Source organism: Myotis myotis, unplaced genomic scaffold (assembly GCF_014108235.1).
Source record: "Myotis myotis isolate mMyoMyo1 unplaced genomic scaffold, mMyoMyo1.p scaffold_m19_p_5, whole genome shotgun sequence".
Classification (NCBI taxonomy): Eukaryota; Metazoa; Chordata; class Mammalia; order Chiroptera; family Vespertilionidae; genus Myotis; species Myotis myotis.
The window spans coordinates 82,426,454-82,449,502 of NW_023416357.1; the positions used below are offsets into that span (position 1 = coordinate 82,426,454).

General features: G+C 44.4%; 1 protein-coding gene across 1 annotated transcript in view; it reads left to right on the forward strand.

Moving 5' to 3' along the window:
- STYXL1 (serine/threonine/tyrosine interacting like 1) overlaps positions 1–23,049 on the forward strand; it is a 57,721-nt gene that overhangs the window by 25,136 nt on the left and 9,536 nt on the right. Inside the window, exons 5-8 of the mRNA XM_036309701.1 lie at positions 3,107–3,255; positions 12,698–12,843; positions 21,066–21,163; positions 22,725–22,837. Coding sequence (XP_036165594.1) covers positions 3,107–3,255; positions 12,698–12,843; positions 21,066–21,163; positions 22,725–22,837 — 506 coding nt within the window. The remainder of the gene's footprint in view (positions 1–3,106; positions 3,256–12,697; positions 12,844–21,065; positions 21,164–22,724; positions 22,838–23,049) is intronic.

The following is a 23,049-nucleotide window of genomic DNA, read 5'->3' on the forward strand; positions in this document are numbered from 1 at the left end:
AAATTCAGTCTTTGGGGTAGAAGACCATATCAAGGTTTCTCTCACTACCCCTTTCTCCTTTCCACTGTTAAGTACGCACCTCCCTGACCCTCAAGAAATTCTGGGAAAGATTTCCTTGAGGGGGAACCTTCATCACATCCTCGAAGCAGGTGTTGGTCTCTATGTAGACCTTTTCTGCTGACCTCTGGAAGAGGTGCAGCCCAGCCTGTGGGGCCTTAGGCCACGGGCTGTGCCCAAAATGTCCACGTCTAGCGTTAAGTCATGAGTGGTTCCCTTCGCCTTGTCAGTGCATGGCGCTGGATCCTTGGGGACTCAGCCTTGTGCCCTCCTATCCAGGCTTTCCCTGACATTTCACACGTGCTCATCCCTGGGCCTGCTGCAGCTTCCAATGTTAGGTTAACCACTCCACACCTCTGCTGCGGGAGTCTCAGAATCCTAGTGGGAAATGGGGCACAGCTGGTTTTAGCTCTCTACCCCCCTCAGCTGGGTGTCTTCTTAGGAATCCAGGAAGTATCTTCCCTTGTCTTAGTCCCTAGGATGCTCTCTCTAAGCTCTTTTTAGCATGCAAAGGGCAGCCCCCTTCTTGTATGAGCAACATTTCCCTTATGTTAAATCCTCCTTGCAAACATGGATTAGAGACACCCACAATGGACTCATGATATGTGTGGGTGGAGCTCCCTGGACCAGGACATTTACACCAACTGTGAAGAGAAGCTTTGGGAATTTTTGGATTCCTTTCCTCCTCCCTCAGCACAATCTGACTTTCAAGACAATTGTTTGGCTAGGGACCTCAAATAATTTAACTTAAAGGTCATGCTAAGTGATGACTCCCTTGTACCAGGTGGTTGCCCTCCTCCCCTTGAAGCAGTGGGTGACCCAGTTCAAGGTGTGAGAAACCTCATGTCAATGGAGAACTCAAGATTAATGAGAATAGAAATGAACAAATTAAAAAAAACATTTTTTTTTGTTGTTGTTAATCCTCACTGAAGGATATTTTTTCCATTGATTTTTTTTTTTTTTTAAGAGAATGGAGGGAGTGGGAGAGACAGAGAGAAAGAAACATTAATGTGAGAGAGACACATCAATTGGTTGCCTTGGGCACATGCCCCGACCTACCAGGCTGGAGACCAAGCCTGCAACTGAGGTATGTGCCCTTGGCCTGAATCAAACCTGCGACTCTTCAGTCCACAGGCTGATGCTCCAACCACTGACCTAAACCAGCTAGGGCGAAATGAACAACTTTAATGTTTCAAAAACATTAACCCCATTACATCCTTGCTGGAATACCTGGGCCCTGGCTTTCTGTCTGAGTCTCTAATTATCTCCTGGAAATTGGCCTTCCTCCATCTCTAACCCCATCATCCCTGTATGTGAATACTCCAGCTGGTTGTGTGACATTGGCAGGGGAGCAGCTGTCTGGTTTAAAGGCAGTAGTGGCCTGGAACTCTCTCCCTAACTCGCCTGGACCCTCTGACCTACCCCATCAGTCTCTTACTCAAGAGGGAGATGGGGCTGTGAGACCCTGGGAGATCCAGGGCTCTCTGGCATCCAAGTCAGGCCCTCAGGGGTGGGCTTTGGCTCCTGTTTTGCCAGCTACAGGTTTCCTCCTGGCCTTGCTATTGTCTGCAGGCTCTTTCCCCAAATACAGTTTCTCCAGATGGGTCTCAAGCGGCTTTTGTCCTCAGCAGCCCCTGCTGGAATTGGCCTCCTTTCCCTGGACAAAGGTTCATTATAGCTGTCAGAGTCCATGCCCATCCCTTTCTCCTTTAGCTAACTTTCCAGAGTCTGCTGCACAGTATTTCTCTTTAGCGGTCAGATCCTGGCCTTGGAATATTTTGGCTTAGTTTTAATTATACAAACTTCCTACCACATATATCTAATTTGCATATTGTCCAATAGTGAATCTATAGATCAATGAAAGCATTTTAGATTAAATTGATGTCAAAACCACAATGAGGCCCTGGCCGGTTTGGCTCAGTGGATAGAGTATCGGCCTGTGGACTGAAAGGTACCGGGTTCAATTCCAGGCAAGGCACATGCCTAGGTTGCGGGCTCAATCCCCAGTGTGGGGCTTGCAGGAGGCAGCTGATCAATGATTCTCTCTCATCATTGATGTTTCTATCTCTCTCTCCCTCTCCTTTCCTCTCTGAAATAAATAAAAATATATTTAAAAAAACCACAAATCACAATGAGATAACACTTTACACCCACTAGGTTGGCTATAATAAAAAAGACAATTGTTGACGAGGATGTAGAAAAATTTCAACACTCATACACTGCTGGTTGGAATGTAAAATGGTGCAGTCGCTGTGGAAAGTTTGGCACTTTCCTCAAAAGTTAGATGTAGGGTTATTACATGGTTCAGCAATTTCACTCCTAGGAATGTACCCAAGAGAAATAAAAACATGTGCACACAAAAACTTGCTCATGAATGTTCATAGCAGCATTATTTCTAATTGCCAAAAAGTGGAAACAACCTAAACATCCACCAATATTTATGAATGGATTATGAATATTATATTGTGTGGTAGAGCCACACAATATAATATTATTCAACTGTAAAAAGGAATGAAATGCTGACATGTGCTACAACATAGATGAACTTTGAAAACATTATGCCAAGTGAAAGAAGTCAGACATAATGTATGATTCCATTTATATGAAATGTCCAGAATAGGTAAATCCATAGAGAAGTTAGATTAGCAGTTGCCTAGAGCTGAGTCTTTGGAGGGAAATGAGGAGTGAACCCCTCTCCCTGGTACAGGGTTTCTTGGGTGATGAAAATATTCTAAAATTGTGGTGATGATTATACAACTCTGTGACTAAACTAAAAACCATTGAATTGTACACTAGCTGTACCCTGTACAAATAGGTGACTTGTATGGTACATATAATGTGGCATACAATATATAATACTATATATATTTACAGAAAAAGATTAACTTTCTTGATAGTAAGTTGCTTTTACATTTTAATTGTAACACCCATATCTATGTTTGCTTCAGCCTCCTAGATAATTGCTTTTCAGAATAAAGTGGCCATTCGTTGAAACTTTTGACAAATGGGGAACACAGGAGACATTCATTTCTTTGGTCTCCACTCTTAGACCTGTTTGCCGGAGGACCTGCCATTGAATGTGGCAGAGCCTTAGCTCACCTCACCCGCCACCCCGTCCAGATCCTGAGAGGGGGCTATGAGTCTTTCTCAGCCAAGTACCACTTTTTCCGGACGCAGAAGATCATCTGGATGCCGCAGGTAAGGCAGGGTGCTGAACACAGGCAGGCTCAGATGGGAGCATGGCCTTCCCTTGAAAACCATGGGTTGGGGAACAGGGTAGGAGAAAGAGGAGAGAGACAACATGGAAAAGATGGAAAAAATATTGAAGGCTGGGCTTGGGAAATGAACTTGGGGTAGCCAGGAGGTCCAGTCCAAGATTATGAATTTATAATTGTCACATTTGGGGAAAAGCCAACATGGAGTTTAAAAGATGAGGCCTATTCAAAAGGCAGGGGAATTCTGGATTGTGGGTTATAGTCAAAGTCAGAAAGGCAGGGATGGTTGTCATGATTCAAGCTGCCTCAACTTTCTTAACTTTTGGGTCCAGAGGATACAAAAAGGTGAGAAAGCAGTCCCTGCCTTTGAGAAGTTCTTATCTAGTAGGGGAGTCAAGGGGTGTGGCCAAGAGGCACACGAGGTGTATATGGAGCCCAGAGGAGAGGCACTACCTTCTGGAGCCAAATCTAAAGGAGGAGGAGCTTGTGAGGAAGAGGGGTGAGGGCATGTAAAGCAAGCATTGGATAGCCATGATTGGCAGGCAGGCAGGCATCCATCCCTAGGCGGCATTGTGCAGTACCTGGTTTATTGAGGAATCTGACTGCAGTGGAATGCAAACATCTAAGGGTTTCATTCTTTTCAGTAATTGCCTTTAGCTGTGCTCTCATTTTTGCCCTTAGTACCATCTTGTGGAGATTCCATACTTTGTGGCCTCTTTCGATTATGAAAAATTTCAATTTAGTCATAAAACGATTTGAGAAATGTGCATATTAACTGGGCATTTGATAATAGTAAGGAATTATTATACAGGGTAGGACAAAAGTAGGTTTATAGTTTGTATGGAAAATAATAATAAATAATAATACAAGAATAAACTCTTGTTTTGTATACTCACAACTGTAAACTTTTGCCCTGTGTTTCTTTTTTTTTTTTAATATATTTTATTGATTTTTTACAGAGAGGAAGGGAGAGGAATAGAGAGTTAGAAACATCGATGAGAGAGAAACATCTATCAGCGGCCTCCTGCACACTCCCTACGGGGATGTGCCCGCAAGCAAGGTACATGCCCTTGACCGGAATCGAACCTGGGACCCTTGAGTCCGCAGGCCGATGCTCTATCCACTGAGCCAAACCGGTTAGGGCCACCCTGTGTTTTCTTTAGGTTGTGATGACATTATTATGGTTATATTTTTTAAAATATGAGTTGGGCCCTAGCCAGTTTGGCTCAGTGGATTGAGTGTCGGCCTGCGGACTGAAATGTCCAAGGTTCGATTCCGGTCAAGTGCATATACCTTGGTTGCAGGCACATCCCCAGTAGGAGGTGTGCAGGAGGCAGCTGATTGATGTTTCTACCTCTCTATCCCTCTCCCTTCCTCTCTGTAAAAAATCAATAAAAATATATTTTTTAAAAAGTTTAAAATATGAGTTGGTATCTTTTAGAGAGACATAATGAAATATATATGGGTAAAATAATATGATGTCTGAGATCTCCTTCAAAATAATCTGGGATTGGTTGGAAGTCAGTATAGATGAAACAAAATTGGCCATTAGTTGATAATGTTTGCAGAGGGGTGATAGATCTAGGGGCTTATTACACTGCTCTTTCTACTTTTGTGTATTTTTGAAATAATTTTTAAAAGGGAATAAGGACAGTCAGTCTAGTACAAGCTAGGCTGGTTAAACATTCCAATCTCAAACCAAATCTCATCTCTTCCCATTCCCAGAATTGGGCAGCCTTGGGTTTGCTGGGGGCTGAGAGTGGGGAAGGGTGTGGGTTAGCTTCACGGACATCTCCTCTCTTCCAGCCTTCGGGGCCTGGCCCCTTTGGCTGCTGTCGGTGGAGGGGAGGTGCCTTCTTCTCACTCTGACTTCACCTGGTTCTGTGTGTTGCTGGTGGCCTTTGTTGCCGGTTTCCTTGGAGCTTTGTTGGGGAGGAGGGCTGTTAATTATTGAAGATTCCTCAGAGAGAAAGCCAGCTGAGATTTTAAGCCAGGAATACCCTTAATTCCCAACCTTTTCCTTCCTTTGGTAGCCCATGACCCCCCATCCATCCATAATCCTTCACCCGAATTCCCGAATGAGCCACAAGGGACTGTGATCACTGTAGCTTCTCCTTGCCTTGCCGACTTGGCAGTTCCAACCAGCCTGTGCAAAAGGTGAGGACCCATGTCTGAGGTCATACCTGTTCCCAAATCTAGCTCTCCAAAGGACTATCTTCTGTACTTTCATGGAGGTAACCACACTGTGATTTTCAGCTCAACAGGTGTATAGCCAATCTCCGCATCCTACAGACACTCCTCACTCCTAGAGGAGCACCGCCTACTGGCTTTGCAGTGTTCAGAGGCAGTATTTCTCTACACACATGACACTGCTGATAACTCATTGCCCCTCCCCTTTTAAAGTTTTATTAAGGTATAATTGACATAGGAATAACTGCACATGTTTAAAATGTACAATGTGGTGAGTTTTGACATGTATGTACATCTGTGACTTGCCTTATATTTATAGATTGGGAAGAGGGGTGGGGTGGTGGCTGATGGTAGCTATCAGGGCCTGGTGCGTAGTTCTACCCTAATTGTGTGTGGTCTTCTCCAGAATGTAGGTGCCTACTGCTTGTCTCTTCCTGCTCAGTTATTAATTCAGGAGCAAGAATGAAAGCCCCACCCACTTCCTGCTATTGTTCTGCTACACTGTAAAGCAGGGGTGTCCTTGCTCCCAAGGAACTCCTTTTATGAATGGAGATGGAGAAACCAAATTTAGGCTCTGAGACTGCCCCTCCACCTTAGGCAGAGTGACCTATAATTTCCTGTTTTACATGTGGCAACCCTTAAATAAGATTTCACCTTGAGTAAAGGAGTTCTGTGACTAAAAGGAGTGTGTAGGCCACACTAGAGAGAGATGATGGTAAGCTACTGAATATTTTTACATTTGGGGTAGCATGGTCAGACTGCACTTAGATCAACTCAGCAGTGCAGAGAGCAGATCAGTGGGGACAGAGTGGATTTGGAGAGACCTTCTAGGAGGTGGGGATGGAGAGGAGAGAATGGATTCAAGAAATACTTAGAAAGTGGCATTGTTTAATATGGAGTTGGGGGCCCGGCTGGCATGGCTCAGTGGTTGAGGGTGGACCTATGAACCAGGAGGTCACAGTTTTATTCCCGGGTTGCGGGCTTGATCCCCAGTGGGGGCCATGCAGGGGGCAGCCGATCTATGATTATCTCTCATCATTGATGTTTCTATCTCTCCCTCCCTTTCCCTTCCTCTCTGAAATCAATAAGTATATATTTTAAAAAATATGGAGGGAGGCAATGGGAGAGGAGGAGGAGATTAGTATAATGCCTGGTTTAGGTGTGGGTGATGGTGGCTGTGGTGTGCTCATTGAGGTGGTGGACACAGGAGAAGGAGGCAGTGTGGGAGGAAAGCAGTGGGCTCAGTTTGGACATGTTAATTTGATACCTGTTTATTTTATTTTTTAAAATATACTTGATTTTTAGAGAATGAGGAAGGGAGAGGTAGAGAGAGGGAGAGACATGTATTGGCTGCCTCCTGTCCGTCCCCTACTGGGGATTGAGCCCACAACCTGGGCATGTGCCCTGACCTGGAATCAACCAGTAACCTCTCCGTGCATGGGACGATGCTCAACCAAGTGAGCCACACCAGCCAGGGTAGATATCTGTTTGTTTTGCATTTGTTGATGTGGCTATCAAAATTAAGTCATTTAGAATTAACATGTGCTTGCTCTTTACAGCACAGCATGTTTTTATCCATGTCACACCCTCTTCCCCTGCAGCCTGCACAGGCACAAGAAAGGAAGGAAACTGGTTTGAAAGCAGCAGAAAGAGAGTTGATAGATTTGTGATGGGTGTTTAGTGAGGTTTTCTAAATGGAACTAGGATTTCATTTGGCTCCAGCAAGCTGAACATCCTGAGTGAGTGAGTGAAGTCAGCCTGAGCCCTGGGGATGCTTTGGGTCAACATCTACAGATAGCGGGTCTCCCTGCAGGTAAAAAAGTCATGAATCTCTTTTGCAAACTTGAGGATTTGCTCTGTTCTTTGATAGAGTTTTTTGAGGCTGACAGCTTGGGAAGGATGTGGGCTCACAGTGGGTTCACTGGGAGGGGAGATGTGCTGATTCCAGAAGGCTTTGACATGGACAGTGAAGTAGTCTTAGGTACTTAAGATGCTATTTTTGAGTTAGACTCAGAGCCAGAGGAGTTTTTAGAACTGGGTTTGACCTTTGAAGTTACATAGGTCAGCATTTTCCATGAATACTGATGGAAAAATTATGACCTAACAGATATTAGAAACGTCAGTTTATACAATGTTAGTGGAATTCTTTTTTCTTTTTTTTGAGGTTTTGCCTAGGTTTTATTTTACTAAATATCACAAGTACATTTTCAATTCATGCCAGCAATAACTATGTAGCCACTGTTTTATTACAAACATCTAAGCTACAAAAGCTCAGTCCAAGGAACCATTAGGAAAATTTTCACCAGCCCTCTGTTCCCTGGAGGCACACTTTGAGAACAGGCACACTTTGAAAAGCATGCTGATAGAAAATCTAGACTGATATGCTTTTCTGGCTGTTTTCCAACTTGTTTATAAAATTTGTTTTATTATTTAATGATGATTTTTTTTCTAACCACGTGATTGGCGCTCTAATAATCTTTCCTTGTAACTATCATATTTTTAATCCCCCAAGCTTTATTCATGTGTAATCCTTACTAATAAAAGGGTAATATACAAATTGGTTGGGACGCCTTCATGGAATGCCCAAACAGCAGGCTGCATGGGGCGACCAGACCGGCAGGGGCAAGTGGGGGCAGTGAGGGGCGACCAGCCCTGTAGAGGGGGGCAGTGAGGGGCAACCAGGCCAGTGATGGAGGCAGTGAGGGGCAACCAGGCCAGCACGGGGGAAGGGGGCAGTTGGGGGTGACCAAGCCGGCTGAGGGGGGCAGTCAGGGGCGACCAGGCTGGCAGAGAGGGCAGTTAGGGACAACCAGGCAGGCGGGGGAGAGGTTGGGGATGACCAGGCTGGCAGGGGGGCAGTTAGGGGCAACCAGGCTGGCAGGCAGAGGCCATTAGGGGTGATCAGGCAGGCAGGCAGGTGAGTGGTTAGGAGCCAGCAGTCCTGGATTGTGAGGGGGATGTTCAACTGTCAGTTTAGGCCCAATCCCAGGGATGTCTTAGACTAATATCCCCCAGGGATCAGGCCTAAACTGGCAGTCGGACATCCCCCGAGGGGTCCCGGATTGGAGAGGGTGCAGGCTGGGCTGAGGGGAACCCCCCCCCCACACACACACACACACAAATTTCGTGCACCGGGCCTCTAGTAGATATATAACATTGTATAAATTTAAGGTATACAACATGATGATTTATATATGTATATACTATGAAATTATTACCATGATAAGGTTAACACATCCATCACCTAACAAAATCACCTTTTTTGTGTGTGCAATTACTCTCTTAGCAATTTTAAAGTATGTAATGCAGTATATTAGAACTTCAGGACTTATTTGCCTTATATCTGGAAGTTTGTACCCTTTCATCAACATCTTCCTATTCTACTCTGCCCCAGCCCCTGGCAACCACACCTCTACTCTCTGTTTCTATGAGTTTTGCAAATGTCCACATATAAGTGAGATGATTTGTCTTTTTCTATCAAACATTTCACTTAGCATAATGCTCTCAAGGCCCATCTATGTTACTGCAAATTAATAGGAATTCCTTCTTTTTTATGACTGGATAATATTCAATTGTATACATGTGACACATTTTCCTTATCCGCTTATCCACTGATGGACACTTAAGTTGTTTCCATCTTGTAAAATATGGCTATTATAAATAAGTAGAGGCCCGGTGCATGAATTCATGCACCAGTGGTGTCCCTTGGCCTGGCCTGTGGGATCGGGCCGACACTGACTCTTTGACATTCCCCAGAGGGTCCTGGATTGCGAGAGGGTGCAGGCCAGGTCGAGGGACCCCACTGGTGCACAATCAGAGCTGGGGAGGGGATGTGAGAGGTTGGCCAGCCAGGGAGGGATCATGGGAGGGTTTCAGGGCATGTCTGGCCAGTCTCACTCAGTCCCAACTGGCCAGACCCCAGCAGCAAGCTAACCTACTGGTTGGAGTATCTGCCTCCTGGTGGTCAGTGCATACCACAGCGAGTGGTTGAGCAGCTTTAACATATCATTAGCATATTATGCTTTGATTGGTTGAATGGATGACCAGACACTTAGCATATTAGGTTTTTATTATATAGACTAGAGGCCCGGTGCACAAAAATTTGTGCACTCGGGGTGGGGGGGGGGGGTCCCTCAGCCTGGCCTGTGCCCTCTCGCAGTCTGGGACCCCTTGGGAGATAACGACCTGCTGGCTTAGGCCTGCTCCTGGGTGGCAGAGAGCATGCCCAATCCCTAGGTGCAGCCCCTGGTCGGGCTCAGAGCAGGGCCAATTGGGGAGTTGGGGCGCCGCCCCCTGTCATGCACAGAGCAGGGCGGATCGTGAGGTTGCGATGCCACCCTCGGTCATGCTCAGGGTAGGGCCGATTGGGGGGTTGGGGTGCCGCCACTGTCACACTCAGGGCAGGGCCGATGGGGAGGTTATGGCTCTACCCCATCATACACAGAGCAGGGCCCGTGGAGGGGGAGTGGGGGCGCCGCCCTCTATCACCCACAGAGCAGGGCCGATCAGGGGGTTGGGCCCCGCCACTCTCACACTCAGGGCAGGGCCGATGGGGAGGTTATGGCTCTACCCTGTCACACACAGAGCAGGGCCCGTGGGGGGGGTTGGGGCACCACACCCTGTCACACACAGAGCAGGGCCGATCAGGGGGTTGGGGCGCCGCACCCTGTCACAGAGCCGCAGGAAGATCAGGGGGTTGGGGAGCTCCCCCCTATCAGTCACAGAGCAGGGCTGATCAGGGGTTTGGGGTGCCTTCCCCTGTCACGAACAGAGCAGGGCAAATAGGGAGGTTGTGGCCCCGCCCCCTGTCACACACAGAGCCACAGGGCAATCAGGGGGTTTGGGCGCTGCCCCCTGTCACACTGATCCCAGTGCTGGGAGGCCTCTCAGCTCCGTTGATTCTGGTGCTGGGAGGCCTCACGGCTCCGCTGATCCCGGTGCTGGGAAGCATATTACCCTTTTACTATATAGGATAGAGGCCTGGTGCACAGGTGGGGGCCGGCTGGTTTGCCCTGAAGGGTGTCCTGGATCAGGGTGGGGGTCCCCACTGGGGTGCCTGGCCAGCCTGGTTGAGGGGATGATGGCTGTTTGCAGCTGGTCACACACCCTTCAGGGTGGGGGTCCCCACTGGAGTGCCTGGCCAGTCTGGGTGAGGGGCTGAGGGCTGTTTTCAGGCTGGCGGGTGACTGAAGCTCCCAACCGCTCCTTTTTTTCTTTTTCTTTTTTTTTTATTCTGGGCCAGCTTTAGCTCTGGCTCCAGCTCTGAGGCCTCTGCTGCTGAAAGCAGGTATCTGGTTTTTTGGGTTCTATAATCGAAACACTGTATCAACTCCAGCTCTGAGATCCCGGCGGGCTGAAAGCGGGTTTCTGGGGTTTTGTTTAGCTTCTGTATTTGTAACAATGTTTCAAACTGCAAGCTCAGAGGCCGGCAAGGCAGGCAGGGAATGTTGGTTTCCTCCGTCACTGAAGCAAGCAAGCCTCATGTTAGCTTCAAGCTGCCTGCCTGCCGGCCGCCATCTTGGCTGGCAGTTAATTTGCATATCTCGCTGATTAGCCAATGGGAAGGGTAGCGGACTTACGCTAACTACCATGTTTCTCTTTTATTAGATAGGACTAGAGGGGTGTACCTCAGCCCAGCCTGCACCCTCTCCAATCTGGGACCCCCTTGAGAGATGTTCGACTGCCTATGGGATCGGGCCTATACCAGCAGTCGGACATCCCTCTCACAATCCGGGACTGCTGGCTCCCATCCGCTTGCCTGCCTGCCTGCTTGATTGCCCCTAACCGCTTCTGCCTGCCAGCCTGATCACCCCTAACCACTCCCCTGCCAGCCTGATTGATGCCTAACTGCTCCCCTGATGGCCCGATAGCCCCCAACTGCCCTCCTCTGCTGGCCCAATCGCCCACAACTCCCCTCCTCTGCTGGCCTGATCGCCCACAACTGCCCTTCTCTGCTGGCCTGGTTGCCCCTAACTGCCCTCCCCTGCTGGCCTGATCACCCACAACTGCCCTCCCTACTGGCCATCTTGTGGTGGCCATCTTTGATGACATGGGGGCAGCCATCTTATGTTTTGGAGTGATGGTCAATTTGCATATTACTCTTTTATTAGATAGGATGCTCTAGTGAGCATCTGGGTGCAGATATCTCGTTGAGGTAGTGATTTTGTTTCCTTTGAATATATACTCAGAAGTGGGATTAGTGGATCATAGGGTAGTTCCATTATAATTTTTTAGGAACCTCCATACTGTTTCCCATAGTGACTGGAGTTAGTGGATTTCTTTACTGCCAGACTTCTTTGAACCTTTCATTGCTAATGTATACGGTGAGTTTCTGAGAGGAATATGCTTCCCATATGTACTTGGTTCTCTGAAGCCTTTTTTTCACAGTGCATTGTGAGGGACCAGTGCTTCTTACACTTTGGGGAATGTAGAAGTAATCCTTCTCTTTGTTTCTTTGTTTTTCAAAGAAACCAAAATTTTTCTTATTATAACTTTGGACCTGGAATTCAGTAAGCTTCCATTTAAGTGGTAGCCTATTCTTCCTATCTCTCTGTCAAAACTCATCAGAACTTCATCAGAATTCATTTCCTAATGACAAATAGGCTCTTGTGAGGTTTTTGTTTTTTTTTAAGTATTTAAGTTCTGATGGACTCTGAGTATAATAAAAGGGCTGTTCTTTCCAAGCCGGTGTGGTTCAGTGGTTGAGCATCTACCCATGAACTAGGAAGTCACAGTTGGATTCCTGATCAGGGCACATGCCTGGGTTGCATGCTTGATCCCAGTAGGGGGTGTGCAGGAGGTAGCCAATCGATGATTTCATCATTGATGTTTCTGTCACTCTCTCTCTTCTTCTCTTGAAATAAATAAAAACGTATTTTTTAAAAAGGGCTGATTTTTTTATGCAGTTGTTGGCCGCAGGGTGTTAGACTCCACGGCCAAATGCAAACATGTGCCAAGGAAGGAAGAAGGATGCTGATGTTCAGATTCAGCATGCTTTAGCATGATGCTGTGCTATAGCCCAGTCCTATGTTACTACCAGCCCTGTACCTCCTCATGCAAGTTGTTACTTGCCAATCTCTTTGAATGCCCCAGATCTCAATTTCATTCACTGTCCTGGATGATCTTTCTAAGCGTGTTTGCTGAGCCACATTTTAAGAGACCAATACCCCCAACCCCAAATGAAAAAAACTTCCCTGGGGAATATTTATAGCAACCTCTCTCCTTCCCCACCCCAGGAATTGGATGAATTTCAGGCATACCCTGTTGAAATAGTGCCAGGAAGCATCTACCTGGGAGATTTCAGGCAAGCCTGCGATCCTAAAATTCAGAAGGATTTGAAAATCAAAGCACATGTCAATGTCTCCATGGAGACAGGACCATTGTAAGTAGCAATACTATTGATTTTTTAAACATTAAGTATCATTTGTTTATATAAGATTCCTGGTGACATGCATTTAGAAAGTTGAAAGGTCTCTTAGAAGACAGCATATACTGGAGTAGGGTCTTCACTTTTAACTTCACCTGTTCCTGGCGTATAGTCTGTTTCCTGGCTTCGCTGTGGCATCCTTTGCCCCTAACCAAGACCCTATACTTCCTTCAAATCTCACCAAAAGTAAAACTTTCCTGGTTTTTAACATTGTGGTCAAAATATCCTATTCTACCCTGCTATGCCATCTCAGGCCCTCTGAGAAATAATTCCTATCTTAGTTCATTCAGGCTGCTATAACGGAATACCATTGACTGGTGGCTTATAAAACACAGAAATTTATTATCATGGTGTGGAGACTGGGATATCCAAGATCAGTGCAGCAGGGATTTGCTGTCTAGTGAGAGCCTGCCTTCTGGTTCATAGACAGACATATTTCCACTGTGTCCTCACATGGTAGAAGGGGCAAGAGAACTCTCTGGGGCCTCCCATGCATGAGGCTCCAAGCTCAGGGTCAGATTTACAACAACAAATAAACGGACAAAACATCTAAAACAGTGTTTTTCAGACAGTGGTTAATTGCACAGGACAGTGATTCCAGAATGAATGGAAAAAAACAAAGTGAGCCCCACAGCCAGTTTAGCTTATTTCTTGGAGATTGCTAGAGCCCTACAATTAATTTAGCTTACTTCTTGGAGATTGTTTGAAGGGGACCAAAACAGATCTTCTCATTCTTTTTCTTTCTTTGTTTTTTTGTTGTTATTCTTCACCCGAGGATATTTTTCCATTGATTTTTAGAGAGAGTGGAAGAGAGAGGTTAAGACAGAGAGAGAAACATTGATGTGAAAGAAACACATCAGTTGGTTGCCTCTGATCAGGGTCCGGGCCCTCATTCTAACCACTGAGAAACACTGGCCAGGGCCTGTCATTCTTTTTGAATTGAGGATAGAGTCAAGAATCCAGAGAGGTCAAGTTGGCTAGAATTCTAAAGAGAGACTTGCATGATAAATAGAGGGCTGAATACAAAGAAAGGGCTCTGGACATCTGCAGAGAGCCCCCCTGTGTCTTCAGCTGAGTACATATAAGCACAGGCATGTGAGGAAATGACTCAAGGCTGGGAGAAAAAACAGTGGAAATTAATGGACAGTACAATCCTCAGAGATGATGTGGGGCCAGGAGTCATTTGTATTTCAAGTCAGAGTAGACAAAACTCATAATATACAGGGCATCAAATAGAGTACTGAGAAGAGTATTGTCTCAGTAATGAGGAAAACCTAGCCCCAAATTAGGGATGAAAAATCCAGTGCCAGAAATGAAAAATACTCTAGATCAGTGGTTCTCAACCTTCTGGCCTTTTAAATACAGTTCCTCATGTTGTGACCCAGCTATAAAATTATTTTCGTTGCTACTTCATAACTGTAATGTTGCTACTTTTATGAATCGTAATGTAAATATCTGATATGCAGGATGGGTCTTAGGCGATCCCTGTGAAAGGGTCGTTCGACCGCCAAAGGAGTCGTGACCCACAGGTTGAGAACCGCTGCTCTAGATGAAATTAATAGCAAATTAGACACTACAGAAAAAAAGATTGGTGAATTTGAAGATATAGCAATAGAAAGTATCCAAAATAAAACATAGAGAAGAAAAAGACAAAAAAGAACAGAACTGCCCTAGCTGGTTTGGCTCAATGGATAGAGCCATCGGCCTGTGGACTGAAGGGTCCCAGGTTCGATTCCGGCCAAGGTCATATGCCTGGGTTGCTGGTTCAATCCCCAGTGGAGGGCATTCAGAAGGCAGCCAATCAATGATTCTTTCTCATCATTGATGTTTCTCTCGCTCTTCCCTTCTCCCTTTCTCTCTGAAATAAATAAAAATAATTTAAAAAAAGAACAGAACTTCAGTGAGATTAACATAGTTTCAAGTGGCCTACTGCCATATGTGTAATTGGAATTTCCAAAGGAGAGGAAAGTGGGGAGATATTTGAAGAAATAATGGCCAAAATTTTTTCCAATTTTGATTTAAAAAAACAAAACACCTATAAATTCACAGACCCAAGCATTTCAACAGAAAGAAAACCACAATAGGCACATCCTCTCAAATTGGTTAATATCAATGAAAAAGATAAAATCTTAAAACTAGCTAGATAAAAAAGATGTATTACATACCAAGAAACAAAGATAAAGATGGTAGCAGACTTCATATTAGAAACAAAGAAATTGAGAAAACTAAAGTATTGAATGGAAAGTGTGAACCTAGAAATATAACCAGTAAAAAATATCTTTCAAATATGAAGAGAAAATACTTTATCCAGACATGCAAAAGTTGAAAAAATTAATCAACAAATAGATGTACACTACAAAAAATATTGCAGGGAGTCTTTTATTTTTTATTTTTTTTTTTATTTTTTATTTTTTTTGCAGGGAGTCTTTTAGGTAAAAGAAAAACAATACCAGATGGCAATCTGAATATATACAAAAAGAATCAAGATCACCAGAAATGATCCTATATAATAAAAGCCTAATATGCAAATCGACCAAATGGTGGAACTGGTGGAACAACCCCTCACTATGACATTCACTGACCACCAGGGGGAAGACACTCAATGCAGGAGCTGCCCCCAGCCTGCAGGCCCCAGGCCAGCCAAGGTGAATGCCAGTGCCCACCTCCCCCACGCCCTCCCCCCCCCATCGTCCCACAGATTGGCCCTGATTATTGGCCAGGCCTAGGGACTCTACCTGTACACCAATTTCATGCACCAGCCCTCTAGTAATTATATAAAATACTTTCCCCTTGTTTGTAAATCTTTTCAAAGCATATTATTTAAAAACAAAATAACAATACATTTTGTGTTTATAGCATAGGGAGAAGTAATATGTATGCCCACAATTTACTAAGGCAGGAAGAGGGAAAATAGAACTATATACTTGGAGGGTTCTTACTCTGTTTACATGAAGTGGTATAATGTTAATTGAAGGTAGACTCTAGTAAGTTAAAGATGCATTCTATACACTCTAAAGCAACCACCAAAAAATAGAACAAAACAATAATAAAAGAGATATGATTAGTAAGATAACAAAAGAGATAAATGGAGTCATATAAAAATTCAGTAATCACACTAAGTGCAAATGGTCTAAATACTTTAATTAAAAGGCAGAGGTTGTAGGCTGTCTACAATATACTTTAGTCCTGGTTGGTTTAGCTCAGTGGATAGAGCATTGGCCTCTGGACTAAAGGGTTCTGGGTTCGATTCTGATCAAGGGCACATACCTAAGTTGTAGGCATGATCCCTGGGCCTGGTTGGGGTGCAATCAGGAGACAACCAATTGATGTGTGTTTCTCACATCGATGTTTCTCGCAGTCTCTCCCCCTCCCTTCCATTCTCTCTTTAAAAAGTCAATAGAAAAATATCCTCGGGTGAGGATTAACAACAACAACAACAAAATCTATTGTAAATATAAAGAATCAACTAATTAAGTATTCATCTCAAGAAATTCCCAAAGGGAATAGTAAACTAATCCCAAATAAAGAAGGAAGGAATAATAAAAGAAGATAATTGAACTAGAAACAATAAAATAGAGATGATCAAGAAATTCAAAATAGTTTTTTTAAAAAAACTAATAAATTTGATAAACCCTTGGCAAAAAAGAGAAAAGGCACAAATAACCATTTGTAAAAGGGGACTCTATATATCCAACAGATATTTAACAGGTCTTAGGAGGATATTAGGAAAACTTTACTGTGATAAGCAAGAAAATTTAGATGAAATGAACATTAAAAAATACAGTATCAAAACTGACAGCAGACAAAATAGAAAAACTGATTAGTATTAATAACTAATAGAAATTTTCTCATAGAGAAAACTTTAGTGATGAATTTTACCTAATAGTTAAGGAGGAAATAAAGTCGATATTAAATTATTTTATATAATAAAGAAGAGGAATAATTTTCAATTTGTTTCATGAGACCAACATAGCTCTGATTTTATAACTTGACAGACATTATAATACAGAAAATTTATAGACTAATTTTCTTCATGAACATAGATGTAAAAATCCTAAACAAAATCTTAGCACATTACATACATTAATATCCTTATAAAAAGGATAATACATAATGACTAAATTGAGTTTATTCCAAAGATGTTAATTTACCATATCAATAAATAGAGCAAAAATCAGGATTATCTCAACAGCTTCAGTGAAAGCCTTTGGTAATATTCACTATACATTCATGACTTAAAAAAAACCTCTTAGCAAACTGGGAATAGAAGGAAAACTTCTTTGCTCGAATAAAATAACTACAAAAATCTCTGCAACAAACATCACACTTAATGGTGAAATGTTGAAAATTTTCCTTCTGAGTCTGGGAACAAGACAAAAATGCCACTATCACCACTCCTATTTAACATTGTACTGGAGGTCCTCGTTGGTGAAATATGGCAAGAAAAATAAAATATGAATCAAAAGGGAAAAGACTTTCATTATTCACAGACAATATAATTGTATACACAGAAAATCCAAAACAACCTGCAGATAATACAAGCCCCGCTGGGTCGGGGGCGTGGCCTCAGGTCCCCGGCCCAGTGCAGGGGCAGGGGGCAGTTTCAGGTTCCCTGGCCCTGGGGCAAGGGAGCGAGGGCGCGGAGACCATTGCATGTTAGCTCTTTATTCTCTTTATTATATAGGATTATCTGAATAAACAGAGGATGTACTGTTGTTATGGATTAGAAGAATTAATTTTGTAAAGATAATTGATTCTGCCCAAATGATCTGTCAGTTCAGGGTCATGCCAGTAGAATCCAACATGTTTGTGGAAATTGATACAGTAATCCTAAAATTTATAAATTTTATGGAAATGCAAAGGGCAAAAATAGCTGAATATTTGAAGAACAACAAATGAGAAAATTTACTTGACTAAATATTAAGACTTAAAAACCACAGCAAGTAAGGATGGTGATATTGGTGCAGGATAGAAAAATAAGCTAGGGGAGCAGAATAGAGTTCAGACAGGCCCAGGCATACATGAACAGTTGAGGTTTTTTAAAATTTATTTTTGTTAATCCTCACCCAAGGATATTTTTTCTATGGATTTTTAGAGAGAGTGGGAGGGAGGTCCTAGCTGGTTTTGCTCAGTGGACTGCGGACTGAAGGGTCCCGGGTTCGATTCTGGTCAAGAGCACATGCCTAGGTTGCAGGCTAGATCCCTAGTGGGGGGCATGCAGGAGGCAGCCGTTCAATGATTCTCTCTCATCATTGATGTTTGTCTCTCTCTCCCTTCTCCCTTCCTCTCTGAAATCAATAAAAATGTATGAGAGAGAGAGAGAGAGAGAGAGAGAGAGAGAGAGAGAGAGGAGAGAGAGAGAGAGAGAGAGAGAAAGAGAAACATTGATGTGAGAGGGACACATCGACCAGTTGCCTCCTGCATGCACCCTGTCCAGGGCTGGAATTGAACTGGTGACTGTTTAGTCTGTGGGCGACGCTCTAACCACTGAGCAAACAGGCTAAGACTGGGCACTTGAATTTTGACAAGGATTTTCTTCTATATTTTTTTCTAAAAGTTTATGGATTTAACCTTCACATGTTTTTATTTTGAAATAATTTTTGTGTATGGTGCCAGAAATGGAACATTAGTTGTTTTGCATGTGGAGATAATATAATCATTTGTTGAAAATATGATCCTTTTCCTGTTGAATTGCTTTGATACCTTTATTGAAAATCCTTGTCAAGATGAAAAATTCTGGATTATTTTTCATTGGTATATGTTTCTTTCTTTCTTTTTTTTTTTTTCCAGAGAGAAAGGGAGAGGGATAGAGAGATAGAAACATCAATGATGAGAGAGAATCATTGATTGGCTGCCTCCTGCACGCCCCACACTGGGGATTGACTACATACATGCAGCCAAACCATGTGCCCTGACCAGAAATTGAACCATGACCTCCTGGTTCATAGGTAGATGCTCAACCACTGAGCCGGGTGGTATATGTTTTTCTTTACACCAGTTCTACACTGCTGATTGCTGTAGTTTTATAATAAGTCTTGAAATCAAGTAGTGTAGGTCCTCTAATCTTGTTCTTTTTCAAAGTTGTTTTCTTTGCATTTCCCTATAAATTTCATAATCAGCTTGTCAGTTTCTACAAAGAAGCTTGCTAGAATTTTGATTGGGATTGAACTGACATCTTAACAGTGTTGAATCTCTTGATCCATGAGTATGGTCTGTTTCTCCATTTACTTTGTGCTTTAACTTCTCTCAGAAATATTTTATAGTTTTCAGTGTACAGTTCTTGCACATTTTGTGTCAAGATTTCATCCTAAGCATTTGAAGTTTTATGTGATTATAAGTGATATTTTAAGATTTTCAATATCTGATTATTTCTTGCTAGTACATAGAAATCCAATTGATTTTTAAAAAATATGTTTTTATTGATTTCAGAGAGGAAGGGAGAGGGAGAGAGATAGAAACATCAATGATGAGAGAGAATCATTGATCGGTTGCCTCCTGCATGCCCCCACTGGGGATTGAACCCACAACCAAGGCATATGCCCTTGACCTGAATCAAACCTGTGATCCTTCAGTCCGCAGGCTGACACTCTATCCACTGAGCCACGCCGGATAGCGCACCAATTGATTTTTATATATTAGCCATGTATTCTTCAACCTTCTCCACCCAGATGCCATCTCCACTGTAAACTCTCCCCAGCTCCCTTGACTCCTCCCTATTCCTCCTCTCACATATCATGTGCAGGTCTTTTAAAAATGTTTTATTGTTGACACTATTGCAAATATCCCCCATTTCATGTGCAGGTCTTTATCCTAGCATCTAACTAATTGGAGTGGTGCCATTTGTTTATGTGTCTGCCTCCCCCATCAGACTGGAAGCTCCTTGAAGCTGGGAGGGGCCCTATTTGATATTTGTGTCCACTAGGGTCCAGCCCAAGGTCTGGCACACAATAGGCACTGAGTGAGTGTCTATGAGGGAAGAATGGTTGGGTGGGCATGGGTTGGTGGGTGGAGAGGGAGGGAGGGAGGGAGAGATGGATGGAGAGGGAAAGATGGATGGATGGATAGATGGATGGATGGATGGATGGTTCGTTGTGCTTGTATTTGTCATGGCAAGTGCTCATACAGAAATTAAACCAGCCTATTTTTGTTTTTGAATCTACTGAACTTTCTGCATGCCACAGTGGTCTGCATACTGAATGTCACCAGTAGGCCATAGTCTTCATAAACAACGTTATAAAGTGCTTACAGCATTCAGGGCATAGGGCCAGGCTCCTTGCAGGCACACTCTCATTAAGCATGTCACACACCTCATCTCTCCTCCACCATGTTCATAAAACTCTAGCCACTCTGACCTCCCTGTTGTTTCTCAGATACACTAAACATACTGTCTGTCAGGGGTTTTGCACTTCCATTCTCCTATACCTGGAACACACTTTCCTCAGATAACTGCCTGGCTTGTTCTCTCACCTCCTTTAAGCCTCTGCTGAAGTGTCACCTCCTCAGTAAAGCCTTCCCTAACCACCCTATCTCAAACAGCAACCCCGCTATTCTCTACCCCCTTACCTTATTTTCTCCATTTAACATAGCAGGCTCATTCTCCAAAATCACGACATATTTCCTCCCATCCTCATGTTATTATTTGTAGCGTATTCTAGGAAAGTACCATGTTTGGTTAATAATAATAATGCCATATTTACTGAGCACTTACTATTGCCAAGCAGATTGCTAAATGCTTTATATCAGTGATGGCGAACCTATGACACGCGTGTCAGAGGTGACACGCGAGCTCATTTTTTTGGTTGATTTTTCTTTGTTAAATGGCATTTAAATATATAAAATAAATATCAAAAATATAAGTCTTTGTTTTACTATGGTTGCAAATATCAAAAAATTTCTATATGTGACACGGCACCAGAGTTAAGTTAGGGTTTTTCAAAATGCTGACACGCCGAGCTCAAAAGGTTTGCCATCACTGCTTTATATAGATTAATTAACTTAATCCATACTCCACTCCTATGAGGTAGGTGCTATTTTTCTGACAGGGGTTCAGGTCCTTGCCCACATTTCCCTGATCTAGCTTAGCATCCCTACCCTATGGTCCTGCTGCTATGAACAAGGACACCACAGTGGGACTGTGTGTGAGTCTGCCCAATTACCTGTGCTTTTCTTCTGTTTAGTTTTGTAGGTAACTCTGACAAGCTTCTGCACATCCAGATAGAAGACTCCCTGGAAGCCTTCATTTTCCCTTTTCTGCGCCACCTCTGTCACTTCATTGGTAGGGAGCATTCTCTAACGAGGCAGCAACTGGCCTATGTCCAGGGGGCACAGGGACTGTGGCACCTCGTCCACATGCCTCTTCCTGATTGGGACTCTCAGTGCTCAGGAGAGAAAGGGCAGCACATGCCCAACCAGGTGTGGACAACCCCAAGACAAGCGTGCTTCTCCAGGGCAGGCCCGCGTTTACCTCCGGGGCAGTAGGGCCAAATAAGAGCTCCAGACTGGATCGAATACCCTATGTTGTGGCCTTGGCTGGACTGGTGGGCCCTTTTGGGCCTGGCTTCACTGAAATGAGGGTGCGGCCCCACCATGAGTGCATATGCTCATGGAGGCCTGCTCTGGGCAGTGCTCTGGTGACTCAGAGGTGACTTGTTCCTGCCCTTTTGTCTGGTTAGCGAGATGAGGTGGAAGGAAGGCTCCAGAGCTTCTGACTTCCCTGATTTTCATTGTGTATGCCCAGTGCCCCTCTGTCCTCTCACCACGCACAGCAGTGCCCAACAGTGGCTTACCTCATTGAAGGCAGATTTTTCAGTCATTCCCCAGGCTCAGGATTGCCCTAGTTGAGTAAGATACTTGGAGTGAGTGAGGTTGAGTCAGGTCAGAGGCCCCTCGCCAGGACTACCTACGTGGCACCAACTCAGCCCCCCGCCTGAGTCGCTGCACAGGGGGGCAGAGGATGGTATTTTGGCTCAAACATCTCTTATTTTCACAGGATGTTGCAACTATCACTTAAGTAGTAGCTGAGACAGACTTGCCACATGTCCCATGGGATGGTGGCGCTCTATGGCACAGAGGCCCCCTCTCCAGCCCTGACTTACTGGGTGGCCGTGGGCCAGTCCTTAACTGCTTGATGCCTCAGTTTCCTTATTTGTATGATGAGTCAGTTGGCCTTAATCATCTCTGAGTCCTGCTCCAGCACAGGAATGGTTATCTTCAGTTCTTGGGGGTTACCAAACCAGCCTAGGATGACAGCTTAGATTTCCTCACCATCCCTCACTGGGCAAGACACACACAGACTCAGTGTAATTTTAGGTATGCTTACAGCTGACATTTCTGTGCCAGGCACTGGGCTAAGCACAGCACAAAACTTTATGAGGTAGGCAGAATACTATTATCCCATTTTCCAGATGAGGAAACTGTAGCTAAGAGTAACATGCCCAAGCCCCACAATAGTGAGTGGCAGAGCCAGGCTTCACACCAGCAACACTGTCTCCGTCAGTACCATGTGCCCTGGGGGGGACGATCCTCTCATTCCTACCTAAGGAGGCCAACTGGTAGCAGACCTTCCTGGTCTGAAAGCCTGGAGAGCCAAGAAAAGGCCTTTGCATGATAATGCTGAATGCCCAGGTGTGATTCTCTTGAATTTCCAGCTAGATCTGAGAATCCCCATTTACCAGGTGACAAAACAGTGGCCTAGTGATGTCATGTGACTTACCTAGGACATGGTGTACTGGCTCTGAATCCCTCTTGGACCCACCAAGGCTAGTCATCTTATATCAACTCAGGTCTACAGGGAAGGGGCCTCCCCCCCCCCCCCCCAACCTTCCTTCCTCTTGCAGATGTCCACCTTGAACTTGGCAATGTCATCCTGATATTTTCCACCCTGGGTATCAGTCGCAGCTGCGCGGCCGTCTTGGCCTACCTCATGCACCAGAACGAGCAGACCTTGAAGGTATGCATTCCCTGGTCTAGGTTCTAACCATAGCCTCCATGAGGTGGGGTCTGAGCTGCACCTGGGAGAAATGGTCCCTGGCACTGCCTCAGGACCCTAATTGGGGGATGAGAACGAGAAGGGTCAGGGAGGGGTGCTCCAAGTCCAGGGCTTTACCTAGCACACCACACTCAAAGGCAAGGACGACTAACTGTGCTGGAGGTCTGAGGTTG